The 19,448-nt window shown below is 39.0% G+C and overlaps 1 protein-coding gene across 1 annotated transcript in view; it reads right to left on the bottom strand.

Annotated features, from left to right (window-relative positions):
* Positions 1-17,598, bottom strand: part of Tmem71 (transmembrane protein 71) — a 50,355-nt gene extending 32,757 nt beyond the window's left edge. Inside the window, exons 1-5 of the mRNA XM_075960898.1 lie at positions 17,268-17,598; positions 15,792-15,875; positions 14,292-14,352; positions 10,712-10,924; positions 8,389-8,537 (exon numbers count right to left, since the gene is read on the bottom strand). Of these exons, the coding sequence (XP_075817013.1) occupies positions 8,389-8,537; positions 10,712-10,924; positions 14,292-14,352; positions 15,792-15,831 (463 nt within the window). The 5' untranslated portion in view covers positions 15,832-15,875; positions 17,268-17,598. The remainder of the gene's footprint in view (positions 1-8,388; positions 8,538-10,711; positions 10,925-14,291; positions 14,353-15,791; positions 15,876-17,267) is intronic.
* Between the last annotated feature and the right edge of the window lie 1,850 nt (positions 17,599-19,448).

Below are 19,448 nucleotides of genomic sequence, written 5' to 3'. Positions count from 1 at the left end.
TTGCACTCTGCATACGTAAAGGAAATGATAAGGACTTGGGCTTCTAATGCTAGAGCTACCCCCCATGATTTCCATCAGTTAGTGTCTGCAGTTTTAGATAATGGACCTTCCTTGATGTTTGGAATTTATTTTAGAGAAGAATCCAAACATATGGAACAGCAAGGAAGAGCAAAAGGTATTGAGGTTTCCCAAGATCAAATTCTTGGTGCAGGAGAATATGCTGATCCACAGGTCCAAGCTCTTTATGATGATGAAGTACTGTGTCTATGTCACCAAGCAGCTTTAAATGCTTGGAATAGGATACAAGATCCAGCAAAAAGGGTTGAATCATATACCAGAATTAGGCAGGGACAGAGAGAACCCTTTATTGACTTTTTGCAAAGATTAATTAAGGCTCTGGACATAGGGGTAACAGACCCAGAAGCTAGACGAATACTTCTTGAATCTCTAGCTTTTGAGAATGCAAACATAGAATGCAAAAAGATAATTGGGCCTTTAAAGTCTAGATCAGCACCTATGGATGAATGGATTCAGCATACGATGAATGTTGAGACGTTTAGCTATAACGATGAATCTTGGGTAGGAGAAGCGATTTCCACAGCAATGAGGAGACATCAAACTGCCAGGTGTTTTAATTGTGGTAAATTAGGACATCTGAAAAGGGATTGCAGGCACAGAATTTCTAGGAATATTATCTCCTCTGGGAATGACAAAGATAGGAGACCTAGGCCTTCAGGTATATGTAGGAGATGCGGTAAAGGCCGACATTGGTCCAATGAATGCAGGTCAACAACAGACAAACAAGGCAACCCGATACCGTCGGGAAACTCCTTGAGGGGCCTCTCGCAGGCCCCCAAGCCAACAGTGGCCCAGTCATTCCCAGTCACAGTGGAGAACGTGCCTCACCAAGAAAATTAAAAGCTCCAATTTCTGCTGTAAAAAGTAATACTGGTCTAAATGATGAAATCCATGTGGAGGATGAGTCAAAAAACCCAGTTGGACAGAGTAAACGTATATTTTGGCAGACTTCTATTAATGATCAAAGACCAAAGCTAAGAGTCTGTATAAATGGCACTTTTATTGAAGGCTTATTAGACACAGGTGCGGATGTAAGTATCATTACCCCAGAATCTTGGCATCCGAATTGGCCTCTTCAAGAGGTAGATGTTCAGTTCCTGGGAATTGGAACCCTATCTCGTGTAAAACAAAGCACAAGATGGGTTGAATGCATAGGGCCCGAAGGGCAAATAGGAAGACTAAGGCCATATATAGCCAATATTGCCATAAATTTATGGGGCCGTGACCTGCTACAGCAATGGAATACCCAGATTAACATTCCTGTAGTTCCAGGAACTCATAATTCTGGGAAGTATATGATGAGGTATTATGGAAAAAGGTCACTAGCCATTCAGGCTGTACAAGAACATACAGCAAATACCAAACCTTTAGAGGTACCAACAGCCCTACCTTTAAAATGGCTAACTGAGAAGCCAATATGGATCAAACAGTGGCCTCTAGCTGAAGATAAACTACAGGCATTGGAACAGCTGGTGCAGGAGCAACTAGATGCTCACCACATTGAAGAATCAACCAGCCCTTGGAATTCTCCTGTGTTTGTTGTAAAAAAGAAATCTGGTAAATGGAGAATGGTGACAGATCTAAGAGCTGTCAACAAAGTAATTCAACCTATGGGCTCACTACAATCTGGAATTCCTTTGCCTTCTCTGTTACCAAAAGGATGGCCTCTTATAGTTATTGATTTGAAAGATTGTTTTTTCACTATACCGTTACAAGAAAAGGATAGAGAAAAATTTGCCTTCACAGTGCCTACTTATAATAATTCTCAGCCCAATAGGAGATATCAATGGACTGTCCTCCCACAGGGTATGCTCAATAGTCCTACACTGTGCCAATATTTTGTAAGTAAGCCATTGGAAATAATTCGTAAACAATTCCCCAAGTCCATTATTTATCATTACATGGATGACATCTTGTTATCTGATTCAAATAAAGATACTTTAGAAAGGATGTTTGAAGAAGTAAAGAAAGTCTTGCCTAGGTGGGGATTACAAATTGCCCCTGAAAAGATTCAAAGAGGAAATTCTATTAATTACCTAGGTTACAGAATAGGGTTAGAGAAAATTAAAACGCAAAAGGCACAAATTAGGAGAGACCGGTTAAAGACTCTTAATGACTTCCAAAGATTGTTAGGAGACATTTCCAGTCTACGACCAGCTGTTGGGATAACACCTGATCTAATAGTTCATTTAAACAAAACCTTAGATGGTGATAAAGATTTGAATAGTCCAAGAAAACTGACAGCTGAAGCAGAAAAGGAACTGACAATGATTGAGGAAAAATTACAGGAGGCACATGTGGATAGGGTGAACCCAAATCTTAGCTGCATCCTAGTCATATTGCCTTCCAGAATTTCTCCTACAGGGATTCTAATGCAGAGGGAAGATATTATTTTAGAGTGGATATTTATACCTAATAAACCAAGTAAAAAATTAAAAACTTATGTGGAAAAAGTCTCTGAATTAATTATAAAAGGTAAGCTGAGACTTCGTCAACTAGCAGGTATAGACCCAGCAGAAATTATAGTGCCTTTTACTACTGAAGAAATAAAAAAGTTATGGGAAGACAATGAACCGTGGCAAAGAGCTTGTGCTAATTTTTTGGGAGAAATTAATAGCAACTATCCCAAAAGTGGTAGACTTAACCTCATAAAAAGAACTTCTTGGATTCTTCCTAGAATTGTACGTGATGCTCCAATAACTGGAGCCCGTACGTTCTATACTGATGCAAATAAATCAGGGAAAGCAGGTTACAAGTCAGATGAATTGAGTAAGGTGGAACAAAGCCCTTATAATTCTGTCCAGAAGGCAGAATTATATGCCATTCTTATGGTGCTAAGGGATTTTAAAGAACCTCTTAATATAGTTACAGATTCACAATATGCAGAAAGAGTTATCTTGCATATTGAAACCGCTGAATTTATACCAGATGACACAGAGTTGACTTCATTGTTTATCCAGGTACAAGACATAATCAGGAACAGGCTTTGTCCGATGTACATAACACACATCCGGTCCCATACAGGTCTGCCTGGTCCTCTAGCCCAAGGCAACGCTGAGATTGATCAATTATTGATTGGAAGTGTGTTGCAGGCCTCAGAATTTCATAAGAAGCATCATGTCAATAGTAAAGGCCTAAAGAAAGAATTTTCCATTACTTGGCAACAAGCTAAGGACATTATAAAGAGATGTCCTACTTGTTCTTTCTATAATCAAACACCGTTGCCTGCAGGGAGTAACCCAAAGGGCACTAAGAGAAATGAAATCTGGCAGATGGATGTGTTCCACTTTATAGAATTTGGTAAATTAAAATATGTACACCACACCATAGACACGTATTCAGGTTTTCAATGGGCTACTGCCCTGAGCTCAGAAAAGGCTGATTCAGTAATCACACATTTATTGGAAGTTATGGCCATCATGGGTATACCTGCGCAAATAAAGACAGATAATGGTCCAGCATATGTATCTAAGAAAATGAAACGCTTTTTTGATTATTATAATATAAAACACATTACAGGCATACCAAATAATCCTACAGGTCAGGCAGTTATAGAAAGATCAAATCGTACTATAAAGGATATGCTGAACAAACAGAAAGGGACCGAAAATACCCCCAGAAATAGATTACATAATGCTTTATTAACCTTGAATTTTCTTAACGCTAATGAGAAAGGAACGACAGCAGCAGAGAGACATTGGATAATGGAAAAGTCTGCTGAACTAAATCAACCGATTTATTTCAAAGATGTGCTGACCGCTCAGTGGAAGCCAGGAGATGTGCTACGTTGGGGAAGGGGTTTTGCTCTTGTTTCCACAGGAGAAGAAAAATTGTGGATACCATCAAAATTAATAAAGTTTCGATTTGAAGAGGAAAAACCTCTTGGAAAGGAGAAATGACAACTTATCTACAATGATGATATTCATACAGATGGTAAGAAAAACATATAGAATGGGGGCAGGGTTCTGTTCTTATCTCCACAGGAAAACACTCATCTTTGAAAAATTCAAGGGACCCTGGATGTTTGGATACTGACAGATGGAAAAGTACCTGCCCGATAGGAAATATCAAGAAAACTGAATGGGTTGTGTAAGTAATATTAAACCATATTTCTAAATTTATAAAGCTGGTTTTGAAGTTGGACTCTGGCTCAGTCCCTCTCCAATTCCAAGCCTGTTAGTAAGAGAAAAACCCAGAGTTTCTGGAGTTTCTGTCTCATGTCAAGAGCCATGATGTGGGACAGAAAGAAATATGAGTTTAGAAAACATCTTTGCTTTTCTTCATATCTATCATACTTTTCATTGAATATATCTATCATGTCTTTCATTGAATATATATATATATGTCTATATGATTAATGCTTAAGTTTTTCATAATGAACAATGAGTTTTTCCTGAAGTGACATTTGAAGTTTCCAGGAAGAAGATGGGGCCCCATAACAACAACTCCACCTGGTTGATATGACGTCATGATACTGATAGCGCTACAACAAGACCTGCTTTGGGTACCAGCTGCACAAGACAGTTCCAACTTGGTTAGCTGAAATGGTGCACATCTTATACAACATTTTGGCCAGACCTGCACAAAATACTCAGAGACTATTGGCAATATTAAAAGACTTGATCTTGAAATTTAACCATCATTTTACTTTCACAGGATCCCCCAGAAAGAACGTCGCCCCCATGACAGCTGGAAGTAATTCTAGAGGACGACGTCCCCTCTCCCAGTAAAGTTTGCCCTTGGGTTTAGGGACATCATTTAGGGGTTGATTATAATTAGTATACGATTGAGGGTTGGGGGAGGAATTTTATAAGCTCAGGGATCATTTTGAAAAAAAAAAAAAAAAGAGGGATGATGGGATAATAGATTTGTAATTGTGAGTTACTGTTTTTAGACAAATATATTGGTATAGATTCTTGTATATTGATACAAAGTTAAATTATATTGACTATTGGATGCATGCATGTTTCTACCTTGTTTAAAACATTTTTATGTATTGACATATATTGTATTGTATATATTTACCATATTGCTGTGTACATTTCTACCTCTGATTAAGATACTTATATAATGTTTGTGTATTGATATATATTTACCTACTGCAATGTATATTTGTACATTGTTTATATAGACTAATAGTCATCTAAGTTTGTCATTTATAATTAGACTAATCAGATTCTTTAGATATATAGAGATTATACTCAGTATAGATAGATAGTCTTCAACTTCTTCAAAGAGCTGTAGAAAATGGCCTTTAATCTAACTCAGAGTTTTGTGGTAGTGAGACACAATTGCTCCTGGCAACACCACTCTATTCCCGAGAGAATGTTGAGCACCAAAGACACTCCACCTGGAGCCTTTCCTTTTGGCAGAACTGGCCTTGGGGCAAAGAAATGCCCATACCTCAACCACTGACAAAGATACAGAGCATGCATCAATGTATAAAACAGGGCTGTCTTATCCTGCCAAGACAGGGTAAGATAGTTTTGAAAAGTTGCTTGCCTTTGAAAATGGTGTGTCAGTTATGTTAGGCCTTAGCCAAAGTTGGTTGCTTCAACACTGCTAATGTGACTTTGGGTGATTGCCTAGGTAGCTAGTTGTCTCTGTGATTTGTTGCATGTTTTGGAAGTTGTTTTACTGAACTTCCTAATTAACCAGGTAACATTATTTCCCTTCTCAGATCTTCGATGGGGTTGAAGACTATATAGATGTAGTTACTTTTCTCTCATGACTTGGCCAAGTTATTTATTATACAAGACCTAAGCTAGTTAGAATAGGATATTTGTACTTATTGTATATAATTTCATAGTAGGTTTAGAACTCTCTTATTTAAACAGAAGGGGGAGGTGTTACGGGAGGTCCTCCCACTCCTCCAGCCTATCGCCGCTGAGATACCAGCCCCTTGGGGTGTGGTCTCTCTCCCTTTAAAAAAGCGGCCACTTCCCTCTCCTCGCTCTCTTCACTTCCTGCTCCGCCAGTGACTTGACTTCCTTCCTGGTTACGCAGAGGGCTGACAGTGATCTGTAAGTTTTTTCCCCTTTAAATAAATATCACCCTATTAATCATAATCCCAAGTTGGTGTGGCATTGTTTGTGACTTACGCCTTCAAGATTGCAGTTGGTTCCATTAATCATTTGTTCCTATCGTGTGATTGATTCTTCATTTGATGAGCTTTTATTCTTTTAAATGAATCTAGCATTATACACACCCTCACACACGTACACACACACACACACACACACACACACACACACACACAAGAGAATCTTCATATCATGTCAATTGGGAAATTTGTAGTATCCATCCAGTTTTTCCCTTTTGGCAACAATGTACAGTACTTCAGAATATTATCCAAACTAGGATAAACTGGAGAGATGGTACAAATTTGTATCATTGCTTTCCCCTTAATTTTTCTCTGTGTAAGTCACAATTTCTAACATGATAAATAGTATATTTGGCCTATTTCTTACAACAAAATATAGTGTCCATAAGAATCACTAGCTTCATTGGCTTTGTTCAACACTGTACTCAGAAAAAAGACAGTTTTGGGCTCCATTAGGAAAAAAGTTTTCCTAATTTAAGGGATGGATTCTTGTAGAGTTCTCAACCTGAGAGCACTCATTGAAATGATCCATTCTTGCAAACAATGGTGTATCTGTGGTGATCACAGTACAATGTATGTAAGGGAAAGGAAAGAAAGTGATGTTGAAGATGGGACCAGAAACATGGGATGGAGGTGAGAGCGGTTGTGCAGGGACCTGTGCTCAGGTGTGCCTCACTTGACTTCAGCACACCACTACCACATTTCACACTGTTTGCCCAAGCCTCTTCCTTCTCACTTGTACTTGTTGCTAAAACTTAAGTCTATTCTAAGAATCACAAGAAAGCCAAAGGGATTTATATGTGTTATTAAGGAAAAACTAGCCACAATGTATACCTTGGAAAGGTCATAATCCCAGCAATTTGGCAAGTGGAATAGAGCAGGCAGCAATGTCATTCTGGCTTCCATCTGCCTAGTAAGCCGTTTCTTTCTTAAGACCCTCTTGGGTGTTATTATACCTGAAACCCTTCTGGCCTTATCTAGGCTGAGCTCATATTATTGTTCTGGCTTATGTATTAGCTTTCTCACCACCATTCTCTCCATCTTCCTAACCCTGCTACAACACGTAAGGCATTATACTGTAACAGTTTGCAAACCTACTTCCCTCCTTATCTGAGAAAGGAGTTTCCCAAGGTCATCACTGTGTCTTATTTAGCTTAGAAAAAGTGCTTAGCACAGTGGTTTCCATAGAACATGTAGTAAAGGATTTGATGAGTGAATGGGCTTTGAGTTCCTAGCATATATATACACATAAGCACATCTTTATGTTAGATAAGTAATTTATATATGTATATATCATCTATTTCAACAGAACACACACATATATGTATAAGCATATGATGTGGGATTTCCCTCTATATGCTGTGAATACCATTGGTTAATAAAGAAAATGTCTTGGGCCTTCACAGAGCAGAACAGAGGTAGGTGGGAAAAGCTAAAATGAATGCTTGCAGAAAGAAAGTAGAGTCAGGAGAAGCCATATAGCCCTGCCAGAGACAGACACTGGACAGAACCTTACTGGTAAGCCACAGCCATATGGCGATACACAGATTAATAGAAATGGGTTAAATTAAGATGTAAGAGGTAGCCAAAAAGAAGCTAGAGCTAATAATATATTTAATTATCACATATATTATATATATTATTAAGACCTAATAATAATAATAAGCAGTGATTTAATTAGTACAGTCTCTGGGTGGTTATTTCAAATAACCATTCTGGGCAGTTGGGAGTGAGCAAGCAGCCTCATACTGCAGGCATAGGCATGCATATATTTTTAAACTAAAGTCATTGAGACTTAACAAAGGTGCTACACCAGGATGCCAAAACTGAGATTTGAACCCTGATTCCAGGTCACTGTCTCCAATACAGGTCTTCTAAATTTGTCTCCATTATTATTTCTCCACTTCTTTTCCATACATGTAAAGCCGTACAGGAAATGGGCTGATGTTTTCTGAGTACTATCAATATTCTGATGCAGAAGTTTACACTCTGACATTTTTGCATGATATGACCTTTGTATATTTTGTCATTGGGTATGTGGAAGCATGTCAATGAAATTTTAAATTCTGGCATTACCCTATCCACCAAAATGATAGTCATCTCTAGACCATGTCTTGGGTCAGGACCATATGACTGTCATTCATAAATGGCATTGCATCATGAAATGCAAAAGCTAAGAACACCATTTTCATTGCAGTGGTACATACCCAAGCTTCTGATTCCCTCCAGCCAGATGTCCTCGCTTGGAAGTGAATCAGCATCTCCAAAGATTCTTCCATGCAGCCAAGATTTAGAGGCTCTGGGGTCCAGGAGAGAAGAAAGAGAATGGTGGGTTCTCTTCTTCTTTCTAAATATTCTGGGAAGAAATGAAAGCAGTGAGTAGCAGTCACCTCAGGTTGGAAACAATCCAGTGGAAATGTGTTGTAGGAGGCCACTTGTTGGTTCCCGGCTTCTCAGCCCCAAAAGAATCACACAGAAACTATATCATTTAAATCACTGCTTGGCCCATTAGCTCTAGTTTCTTCTTAGCTAACTCTTACATCTTAATTTAACCCATCTCCATAATCTGTGTATTGACATGTGGCTGTAGCTTACCTGTTAAAGTTCTGGCATCTGTCTCATAGCTTCTCCCTGACTCTGCCTTATTCCCCCCAGCATTCAGTTTAGCTTTCCCTGCCTAGCTAAGTTCTGCCCTGCTATAGATCCAAAGCAGTTTCTTTATTCATTAATGGTAATCACAGCATACAGAGCGGAATCCCACGTGAGAAATGATTTGATGCACAGAGTAGGTCTACAACAAACCCATACACTCAATTCCTCAAAAGTTTTTTTTTACAGGTTACTGTGTTCTGGGGTTGTGAATTTAAGTTCCCCCAAAGTAATCATACCTTAAAACATATATCCACTGTAGAAAGGCTTGAATGTTGCAGAGCCAGAGCATAAATACAAATTATCTTAGGTTCTCTTTAGTCCATTTATAGAAATTCATTGCCCATATCTGTTTGTGACTATTCCTGGAGACCCGCTGGAATCTGTTGACATAAATTCCACTGACCTAAAAGCTAAGAATGTAGTCTGATTGCGCCTGGGACCTATAGTAGAGTTTCTCATTTGGTTGTGCTACCTGAAGGCTATATGGTTTGGCTAAGGTCATCCAACCAGGAAATGGCATAGCTTGGAAGCAAATCTAATCAGTCTGACTCCACAGACAATGCTCCTAACCATCATATTATGTTGAAGATATGTGCTCTGAAGAATTATGTAGAAAATGCCCACTAAGAACTGGAATTGTCAGAATAATTGAGACTCAATAAAGTTTTCTGGGGTAAGTAAAGCATAAATTATATGAGACGATTGTTGAAAAATAAATGTCTTTCATATTGGGTCATGGTTAAATGTGAAGATGGAAAGATAGCAAAAAGTCCTGCATGTTTCCTAGGGGAGCCTGGGGTTGAATGTTAGAGTAAAAGAAACCACAGGAGTGTGACTTGAGAAAAGGATGGGTAATGATGTAACTCAGGTTTTATTTCCAAACCACAAAGAATGACTTGGAGGATCAAGGAGATATTGAAAATTCATGACAATATCACTTCTTGTCCACCTGTGTGGAATGTGTCAAGCCCTGTGCTGAACACATTATGTCAGTGAGAAATGTGAAAGGGCTGATCCAAAACCAAGTATCACAGAAAGGAAATGGATGCTTTTATCATGGCAACATTCAGACGGGCATCTAGAATCAATCTCAGAAGATGCATTTTGAAGTGGCTTTCCCATAGTGTAAAGGTAGGTTACAGCAAGTCGCCGTGGGTTTTATTTATTTAATTTGCATGGTGTGTGTGTGTGTGTGTGTGTGTGTGTGTGTGTAGACCAGAGGTCCTGCTTGAGTATCTTTCTCTATCACTCTCCATCCTATTGTTTGAGACAAGGTCTCTACTGAACCTGGAGCTTTCTGATTGGACTAGATTGTGCGGTCAATGAATTCCATGATTGTACTTGTCTTTGCCTTCCCAGCACTGGGATTACTGATGCACAATGCTGTGGGTGACTGGCTTCTGTGTGGTGCTAGGGGTCTGAACTCATGTCCTTATGCTTGTACGCAAGGCATTTGACCCTCTGAGACATTCCGCAAGTTCTAAGCCCTAATTATTCATGATTCTCAATTCGGATATTTTATCCTTCTTTCTTGTAGTAAACCCCTTCCTTAAACTGTGTCCCCACCAAGACTCTTGCATTTTCCCAATTGTATGAGGGTTTCTCAAAATCCTTTGCCTGTGCCTTTCTCCATGGCTCTCCATTTCCTACTTTAACAGGCAACCTAAATCTTTTAGAATTCAAAACTTCCACCCCAGCTTGTGTATCACTTCATTTTATTTTTATTTGTTTTCATGTTTGCTTCCCCTGCTTCCAATTACTCTTTTATTCTCATGCTTTTGGGCAGCATTGTGTTTAGCTATGTAGATGAACGAGTAGTGTGCAGAATGGCCCTTTAACATTGTAAAGGACAAGGCCTTTACAGTGTTCTCTACTTACCTAACTAAGTTCTCCTTGTACATAACACTGGTATGGGAGGGGTTCAGAGTGATGTGGCCATCTGGGTCACAAAGGAAACTGTCCTCAGTCCAAATGTAGTAGCCATTGGTGAGGAGTCGGGGGCTTCTGCGACAGACATAGTGGGAGCCTGTCAGGGGGTCTATGGAGCAGCATTCAAAAGAACTCTCTCCATCCAGGAAGCCACAATCAAAGCTAAAAAGGAAAAAAAGAAAAGGTCCTTTAAGTCACTACCAAGTACTTACAATCACACAAACCCCATAGGACCATCTAGACACTATGAAAGTAATTTCATTCTTCATAATAAAGACTGCCAACTACTTCCTCAGGGCTTAGCAATGGCGCTCTTAACTTTCAGGGTTTTGAACTACACAGCATTTAGTTATTTCTGTTTTGAATTTTGGTGACAACATTCTGGCCAGTCAGCTTCATCACCTTATGATGGATTTACTACACACTTGATATTGGTCCATTCTTTTGAAAATATCGCCAAACAGCCTTTTCTGGATGTTGGAAACATGCTATTTTCCTGTTTATTTCTTGTACATCCTGTACAAAAATCTGTACACTAAAGGTTATTTAAGCCTCATAGATTTTTATCAAAGATGAAATAATTTCATGAACAGTTCTTAATACTGATATCTTGTATATTCTAAACATTCTAAACCAAACACGTTGGCTACTATTTATATGTGTTCATATTTTGTGTTTTTGAATTTGGAAGAGATTCTTACTGTTCTAATTTAATTTTTTGTTGCTGTGTTAAGCTTTTGGACTAAAGGCAACTTGGGGATGAAAGAATTCATTTCATCTTACAGGTTACTGTCCAACCTCAAGGACTGACAAGGCAGGAACTTGAAGCAGAAACCTGAGGGAATAGAGCTTATTGTTTTACTTCCTCTAGTTTGCTAAACTAATTTTCTTACATAGCCCATGTCCACTGTCTAGGGCTGGCACCACTCAAAAAGGCAGCAAGTAAGAAAATGCCCCATAGGCATGGCCATAGGTCAATCTAATTGAGACAATTCTTTTTTTTATTTTTTTTTTATTTTTATTTTTTGAGACAGGGTTTCTCCATAGCTTTTGGTTCCTGTCCTGGAACTAGCTCTTGTAGACCAGGCTGGCCTCGAACTCACAGAGATCTGCCTTCCTCTGCCTCCTGAGTGCTGGGATTAAAGGCGTGCGCCACCACTGCCCGGCGAGACAATTCTTTGGTGGAGGATAATTCTTCACAAGTGACTCTAATGGTGTGTCAACTGTCAAGTTGAAGGTAACTATGACACTAACTCCATCAATGTAATAGTTTTAATGTCTTTGTATAATTTCATTTAAATGGAAATGTAGGTAAAAGCTAATAAACTAGAAAGAATACTGAGAGAAGATAAAAATGGGTGATGAAGAAGGATAGAGGGTAGGACAAAGGACACACAGCACATGAAAGAGGAAAGGAAGACTGATGAAAGAATTTAGAGGAGGAGAAGGGAAGCCTAGGGGCAACAAGAGTGGGGAGAACAGAGGGAGGAGAATCACTGAAACACAGTCAGTTCAAAAAAATGCCCCAATAATTTTTAATACTTTCCTGCCAATAAAAAACAACTTATAGACTTACTGATGGTGCCAGGTTCTTACTTTAAATCACTGATGAAAATACTGAACAGTACAAGTACAGGGACCTGAGACTTTGGAAAGGCCAGAAATGACCTCTCTCCAGAGAGGCCTGGACCACTTCATTTCAGCATCATTTTTTGTTCATCATTTTCTCTTTTTTTTAGAAAAGGAAAGGAAGACACCAGTAATAACAACAGATAATAATTGTCCAAGATCTTGATGGTTCTGAGTGAGAGGTGAGTTACACATTTCTATTGTTATTATTTTTTGACCTCTTTACCTATGTTTTCCTCTCCATACTGTTTGCCTTCTCAAGAATCATTGGAGATATCCATAGTGCACTGGCCACTTGGGAACTACAGAGCTCTGGACCTGCATTTCTAGCTGCCCTCTAAGGTTCAATCTTCAACAATTATTATCAACCCCAGTTTTTTCTAACACCAAGTCCTTTCTTGTCTTGAGAGATGACTGAACAAGTCCTGGGAGAATTTTGATTTCTGGTGTTGATGAAGGGGCAGACCCTACCATAGCCTTTAAAAACTTTGTGTAGTTATTCATCTATTGTCGGTTGTAAGTCATGTCTCATCCCCTCTTTCTATATTTCCCACAGACATTTCTAACTTTTCAATTTAAAAACCTATGAACAATTAACATATGAGCTTGCTGTTAATAATATACTAATTAATAGAAATTATTTGTTGAATGGACTGGAGAGATGGCTCAGAGTTTAAGGGTGCTGGCTGCTCTTCCAAAGATCCTGAGTTCAATGCCCAGCAACTACATGGCAGCTCACAACCATCTATAATGAGATTGGGTTTCCTCTTCTGGCCTGCAGGCATACATGCAGGCAGAATATTGTATACATAATAAGTAATAAATAAATAAATCTTTAAAAAGAAAAGGAAATTATTATTGAAGTTGCACCATGTATATAGCCCCCAATTTTTTATTTGTTCTGCCTTTTGTAAATCTCTCTAAAAGGCAGGGATACTTAGCATACAGGGGAGTTAGGATGGAATCCTAGTTAAACTGACCCAACACAAATTCATATTTCTGCCTATGTACCCTTGGCTCATTCATATGGTAGTATCAGAAGACCTGATGTTTACAGGAAGGACAGATTCTAATATCGGTGTTAGATTCTCTTATCTTGCAGGTACATTTCAGAAAATGCTGGAGGAAACCTCGACTAAAGCCTATGGAAAGAAAAACAAAGATTCCATTGCAGGGTAGAAGAAAACGATGAAATCAACTAGTGTGAGCAGAATATGAAATATGGCCATCTTGCTGGTAAATACTCTGACCCTTGTAAAATGAAGTGGAAGACAAAAGTGGTTTGAATGGGAATGATCCCCATAAACTCGCACATTGGAATGCTTGGTCTCCAGTTGGTGGAACTGTTTGAGTAGGATTAGGAGGTATGGTCTTGTCGGTGGAGAAGTGTCACTGAGGATTGGCTTTAGGGTTTAAAAAGTCCATGCCTGTTCCTGTTAGTTCTCTCTTTATCTGTCTCTTGCTTCTGGATCATACGTAAGCTCTCAGTTGCTGCTCTAGCACCATGCCTGTCCCATTACTGCCATGTTCCCCTCTATGATGGTCATGAACTGTAACACTCTAGAATTGTAAGCATCCATAAACAATTTCTTCTATAAGTTGTTTTTGTCATCATGGTGCTTTATCATGGCAAAAGAAAGCAGCTAAGACACCAGCTTAAGAAACAAAAAACCCAGTGATATCTAAGAATTCAATGTAGTTTTCCACTCAATAAAGAAATGATCGTACCTGCCTACGTACTCACACTAAAAAGGAAAAACAAGTCATTCTTCAAGTAGACAAGTTTCCAGTTACTAATGCACAGGGTGGAAAATAAATAGCCATGGTCCTTTTAAAGGAAGACAAAATAAGATGGGCAGGAAGGAAGTTTGATTTGACAGAGAAGAACCCTGTGACATACCTTGGGAAAATGCATGTGGGGGACAGCTCTCCAGAATGTCCTTTGTGTGACCTGGTGGAATCTGTGTAAGGAAAAAAAGAAAGAAATTTTCAACATCTCACCAACATTGGTGATCACAATTGGCCACAGTGGAGACCCATGAGCAGGTATGTCTAGATGTCCCAGTCTTAGCAAGAAGACAGCAATGTAATAGAGCGGTGTGAAAAGCTAGTTTCGGGGAAGCCACCAACTTGTCACCTATTCCCTATGGGAAGCATAAAACAATCGAGAAATTTCTGTCTTCTGTCCTTTCTCACACTCCACAGTCCTTGAAAATTTTCTTTAAATCATGGCCACCAAACTGAGTTTATGAATGGAAAAGAGAAAGAAATGTGTGTGATTTTGTAAAAAAATCAAAATCTGTGGCTCAATGTGTTGGTTATGGTAGGTTACTCCATAATCTGAGAAATTAAATCACTGGCCACAAGTTTTGTTATTTGTGTGTTTGTAGATTTTTACAACAGCAAACAGAAGGCATTGTTTGGGCGGAGTATAAAAATTTCATTTTGTGTGTGCAAGTGTGTGTGCATGTGTCTTCCTCTATTGCTCTTCACCTTTTTGAGATAAAGTTTCTCTCTAGATCTCATCAATTCTCCTAGAACGTATACTATCAGTACCAGGATTACAGGTACCATCATCCATCATACCCAGTCCTTTCTGTGGGCTATGTAAATCTGAATCCAGGTCTTCATGCTCGCATGGTGAACACTTCACATCACAGTGCCACATCCCCGGCCCTGGGTTTGATTTTGTTTCTTTTAAATATATGATTCTTAAAGGCATGAAGCCTGTGAGATCTTCATTAAAGAAGACTTAAATACAAACTCTGGCCTATGACAATGGGCTTCACCTGGAGGAGGGTTGCAGGTTATTAATAGCCTAAGCTGTGCCACATAATTTTATAACAGGCACTGATGGTAGCAAGACTTCTAACAGTGGGGCTTAGTGAAACTTGGTTTCCTTACTGACAAATACTACTAAAAACAAATAAGGTAATTTAGACTTTCAGCTTGGACCTTTATTATGAGTAGAAAACTGTGGGTGTGAGAGAGGGAGAGAAAGGGGGTGTAGGCAGAAAAATAAGAGGAAGGAAGGAACTCAAAACCACTAGCGTTTCAACAACGCCCTTATTTTCGGCAAGTAGCTATCAATCTTTCAGCATTTTTTTGTAGACAGTTTTGCATCTTAATTGTAGCCAGTAAACAGTCTGCTTTCACATTTATGCATAAGCATCTAAAAAACAGTGATTTTTTTTTCTCCTGAAAAGAAAAAAAAATGCCACATTTCTCTCAAGGAAAGAAATGAAGTCAAAATCATTGCCAAAGCACACACTGGCATTTAAGAAACACAAGCTACTGACAGATGGCTAATGGTCTAAGTATCAGCAAAATCAAAGCAAGGAAATTGCTAAGAGGACTCTAATCATTCAAAGATAATTGCACAGAGCAGTTTCATATTTACTTGCTACTGGTGTCGACATCAGTTGAGAGACTCGGTACATCTTGAGAAGGCCGCTTGTTCAAACTTCACAGATTTTTTTTTTTTCTGCAAAAGACGTTTAAAAAAAAAGATGGACCATATATTAAAAATAGACAAATGATGCCCAAACAGATGGCATCTACTAATTGTCCTAGTGAGATTTGTTTGCTGAAATGATAGAGAGACGTAAGATTGAAGACAGCAGACCAGATTGTGGAACTTCAATGAGGTGGTGCCTGCTTCAGAGACTTCAAATTCTATTTTTCATTGTCTCATTGCATAAGGCTGAATATTCTGTAAATAAGGACCCCGTTTTTGGGAGGAAAGCAATACTTACAAAGGTTGATTTGTCCTCCAGATTAAATAGTGTTCCTTACTTAATTAAGAAATCTGAAAGCGTGGCTGGTTCTAGAGTCCTTGAAACAAACTCATGTTATTTAAAGCAGCCTGCAGAATGTAGCTATATTATCAAGTTGCAGACAGTGCTTACGGACTGGTGCCTGTCTTCTTTGCTCAACAACATGAACCATTGACAAGTGGCCATGGAGAAGCCTGGTGCTTTTTGTGGTGACTATCAGTTTGAACATTCCTAAAGAGCATAAGCTACCCTGAGCTACAAATAGCACACCACCACCCAGATCACAAAGCTCCATTCCTGAAAGCATATAATTTACTTTTCAATTACAAAGTAAGTGTACATCCAAGTGTACTCTTTGTGTAAATTTTGATCAGTTACTTCTTATCACATAGTTCTATCTCCAGGTGGCTAGTGTGTGTGTGTGTGTGTGTGTGTGTGTGTGTGTGTGTGTGTGTGTGTGTATAGTGTATAATCACTACCCTGGTAGTTTTGTAAGGTGAAACTCATGTCTTTTATGATCCAGTATCTCTGTTTATACTTGTAATAAACATGACAACTAATAATTGACTATTGTAACATAATACGTTAAATCAATCTCATCAATTCTAGGACTCAATATAGAACAGTTTACTGATGTATGTATGAACCGTTCAAGGAATCATATACTGCAGCTTATAAGATCCCTTTAAAGAAGACAGGAGGCATTTCTAGAATTCTCTGAAGGTTTCTAAACCAAAACACACATTTAAAATTTACTGATGTGAAAAATAAGATACTGCACACAAACATATTAGCTTGTCACTTGTCACTTCATCATTGACAAATACAATAAGAATATATCTGGTCCAAGTGACTGTATGCTAGTTTCACTTGCTTATTTTTAAGCCGTGACATTCTGCAGCAGAAAGCAAGGAAGGTCTCACTGTTTGATCTTACAAAAGCAAGTAGCTGTGTACAGTGAGGACAACGCCAGTTAGTCAAGCATTAGTAACTGTGAAAACAACTTGCGTTAACAGCTCAAGAACTTTTCAAGAAACAGACTCCGTCTACCCGTTCATCAAAGCAATGCATCTGTGTTCTGAAATAGAACTCGCTCATACATATTCCTCCACAGGGAGTCCCCAGGCTCTTCTTCCAACTGACAAATGACAGGATGGTTACTGAAATACGAAGCTTCCCCGTGGTTGGCAGTGATGAAATCTGGACCCCGCAGTCCTTCAGCTGAAAGCCCGTTAGAATGCCAACAGGTGCAGAAGTTCCTTCACAAAGGGAATCCCGTCTTCCCTTCTGGTGCAAACTGCCCGCATCCCTGCTACTTGGAGGCATCCACAGTGCAGTTTAGTTCTTCGGTGGCCTCTGGAGCTTTTAACTGTTTCCTAGAATAGAATAGCTTGTCATTCTTGGGAGAGTCAAGCCTCGCAGCCCTTGTTTACTTTCAAAATCAGCCTTCTGAACCAGAGGCAGGGCAGCAGAGTGAGGTCATACTTCCTGTCATGATCGTATCAGTGGTGTTCACATAGTGGAACATGGTGAAGATAGCAAATCTCCTTGACCGTGGTAGAACATGGACAACCCAGAGTCAGGTCAGCTGGATACCTTCTGGTCAATGAAGGGTGCTTCTTAGAGTTACTGTGTCACCCCAACCTGTATGAACACGATAAAAACTTTTAATCAAGCAACTCTTCCTGTCTGTCATTTTCTGATCACATTTAATTATGGGTAGTATATAATTATGTTCTTGGTCCAATTAACCTAATTATATGGAAGATAATATATCAAAGCTGTTAAATTCAGGATGCTATAAAGATATATGATTGTGTGATTTTTATGAGAATTTGCACAGTACTAAACTGTTGAATCAAAAAAGTCTGATTTTTTTCAAAATGTTCAACGGGTAACATTCTACATTTACTTTTTATTAGGGTTCAAATTACTTTGTGCTTCTGTAAACATCGATGCTTTTTAAGCGACAATAGAATTAAATCATCCCAGCAACACTGAGCTAACACCAAGTAGTGGAAAGAGCCTGGGATTCACAGTCTCACAGGCTAAGATTAAAATGGCCTACTTGTTACTTTGCTTCCTTGAGCTGCGATTTTCTCAAATTTAAATGTAATAATCTATACTCCCAAAGTTGCCTTGGAAAATTAAATGAGATGAAAGACAAGAGAAATAGCTGGGTATCTGAGAAAAAAATGCAAGATGCATTCCTTATTAGATTTTATCAATTGACTTCTCTTTGAAGAGTTGCTTGGTCAGTCTGTTGGAGAAGTTGGTGTCATCAGTTCTTAGGAATCCTTACAGTACTGATGTTTTGTTGATGCTGGGAGACATCAGTATTATTTCACACACAGAACCCACCTCTGCTGTCTCTTCCTAAAGCCCTCAGCTATCACCTCGTTCTGCCGAGGTTTTATGCTAACATTCCAACTGTCACTTGGTCTCTCTCCAATACATTATGCATACTACATACAGAATTATCTCACTATGAAAATCTGATGATGTCATTCCTTAAATTAAAACCTTCAAGGGCTAGTCTTTGCTACTTCCTCACAATAAGTTCAAAATCATCCCTGTGGCCTCTAAAGTCCTATGAGGTCCAGTGTTGCCTTAGTTTTAGCCTCATAGTGCATCCATTTTGTTGTCTAAAATCCAACCATTCTGACCTTAGCATTTGATCTTGCTCAGTTTTGCTTTCACCTTAGAGCCTTTGTAACGTACCACCTTTGTCTCTCCATCTTGTTCTTTAACCCGCTCTGTCCCTCCTACATTGAGCTATAGAGTCCGTGGCTCTCTACGCTGTCCTTAGGAATGTGCATTGTAGCTACAGGTAATGAACCAAGAGTCTGTTGATGTTCTATCTTCTGCTTTACTGTGAGTGTTGGGAGCATATGGTCTGTTTTTCTTGCCATCTACCAGCTTTACATTTATTTCCAGGTCCACTGCACATTAGGAACTCAAAAATACATGAGTTGTGTGTTTTCCATCTAAGTCAGTCTGTGCTTTTTCACACACAGAGTACAGAATTTGATCACAGCCTGGCATTGCTCTTCTGGTCATAGCTAGGGAAAGTTAATAACCCCTAAAGAGCTGTAGGGAAGTCATTTTATCACAGCAATTACTCCACAGGAAAAAAACAAATGTTTGAACCTTAGTTGTTAATGGTGATATGCTTTTACTTTAACAGGTGGTGGCTTTGCAATTGGTCACCATGACTAAGCCGAACTTTTCTCTGCATTTCATTCTCTACCCACGAACTTGCACAGAAGGCGAAATGTAGA

Source organism: Microtus pennsylvanicus, chromosome 2 (assembly GCF_037038515.1).
Source record: "Microtus pennsylvanicus isolate mMicPen1 chromosome 2, mMicPen1.hap1, whole genome shotgun sequence".
Taxonomy (NCBI): Eukaryota; Metazoa; Chordata; class Mammalia; order Rodentia; family Cricetidae; genus Microtus; species Microtus pennsylvanicus.
The sequence above is the reverse complement of the archived record's forward strand: the minus strand, read 5'-3'. Positions and strand labels throughout refer to the sequence as shown.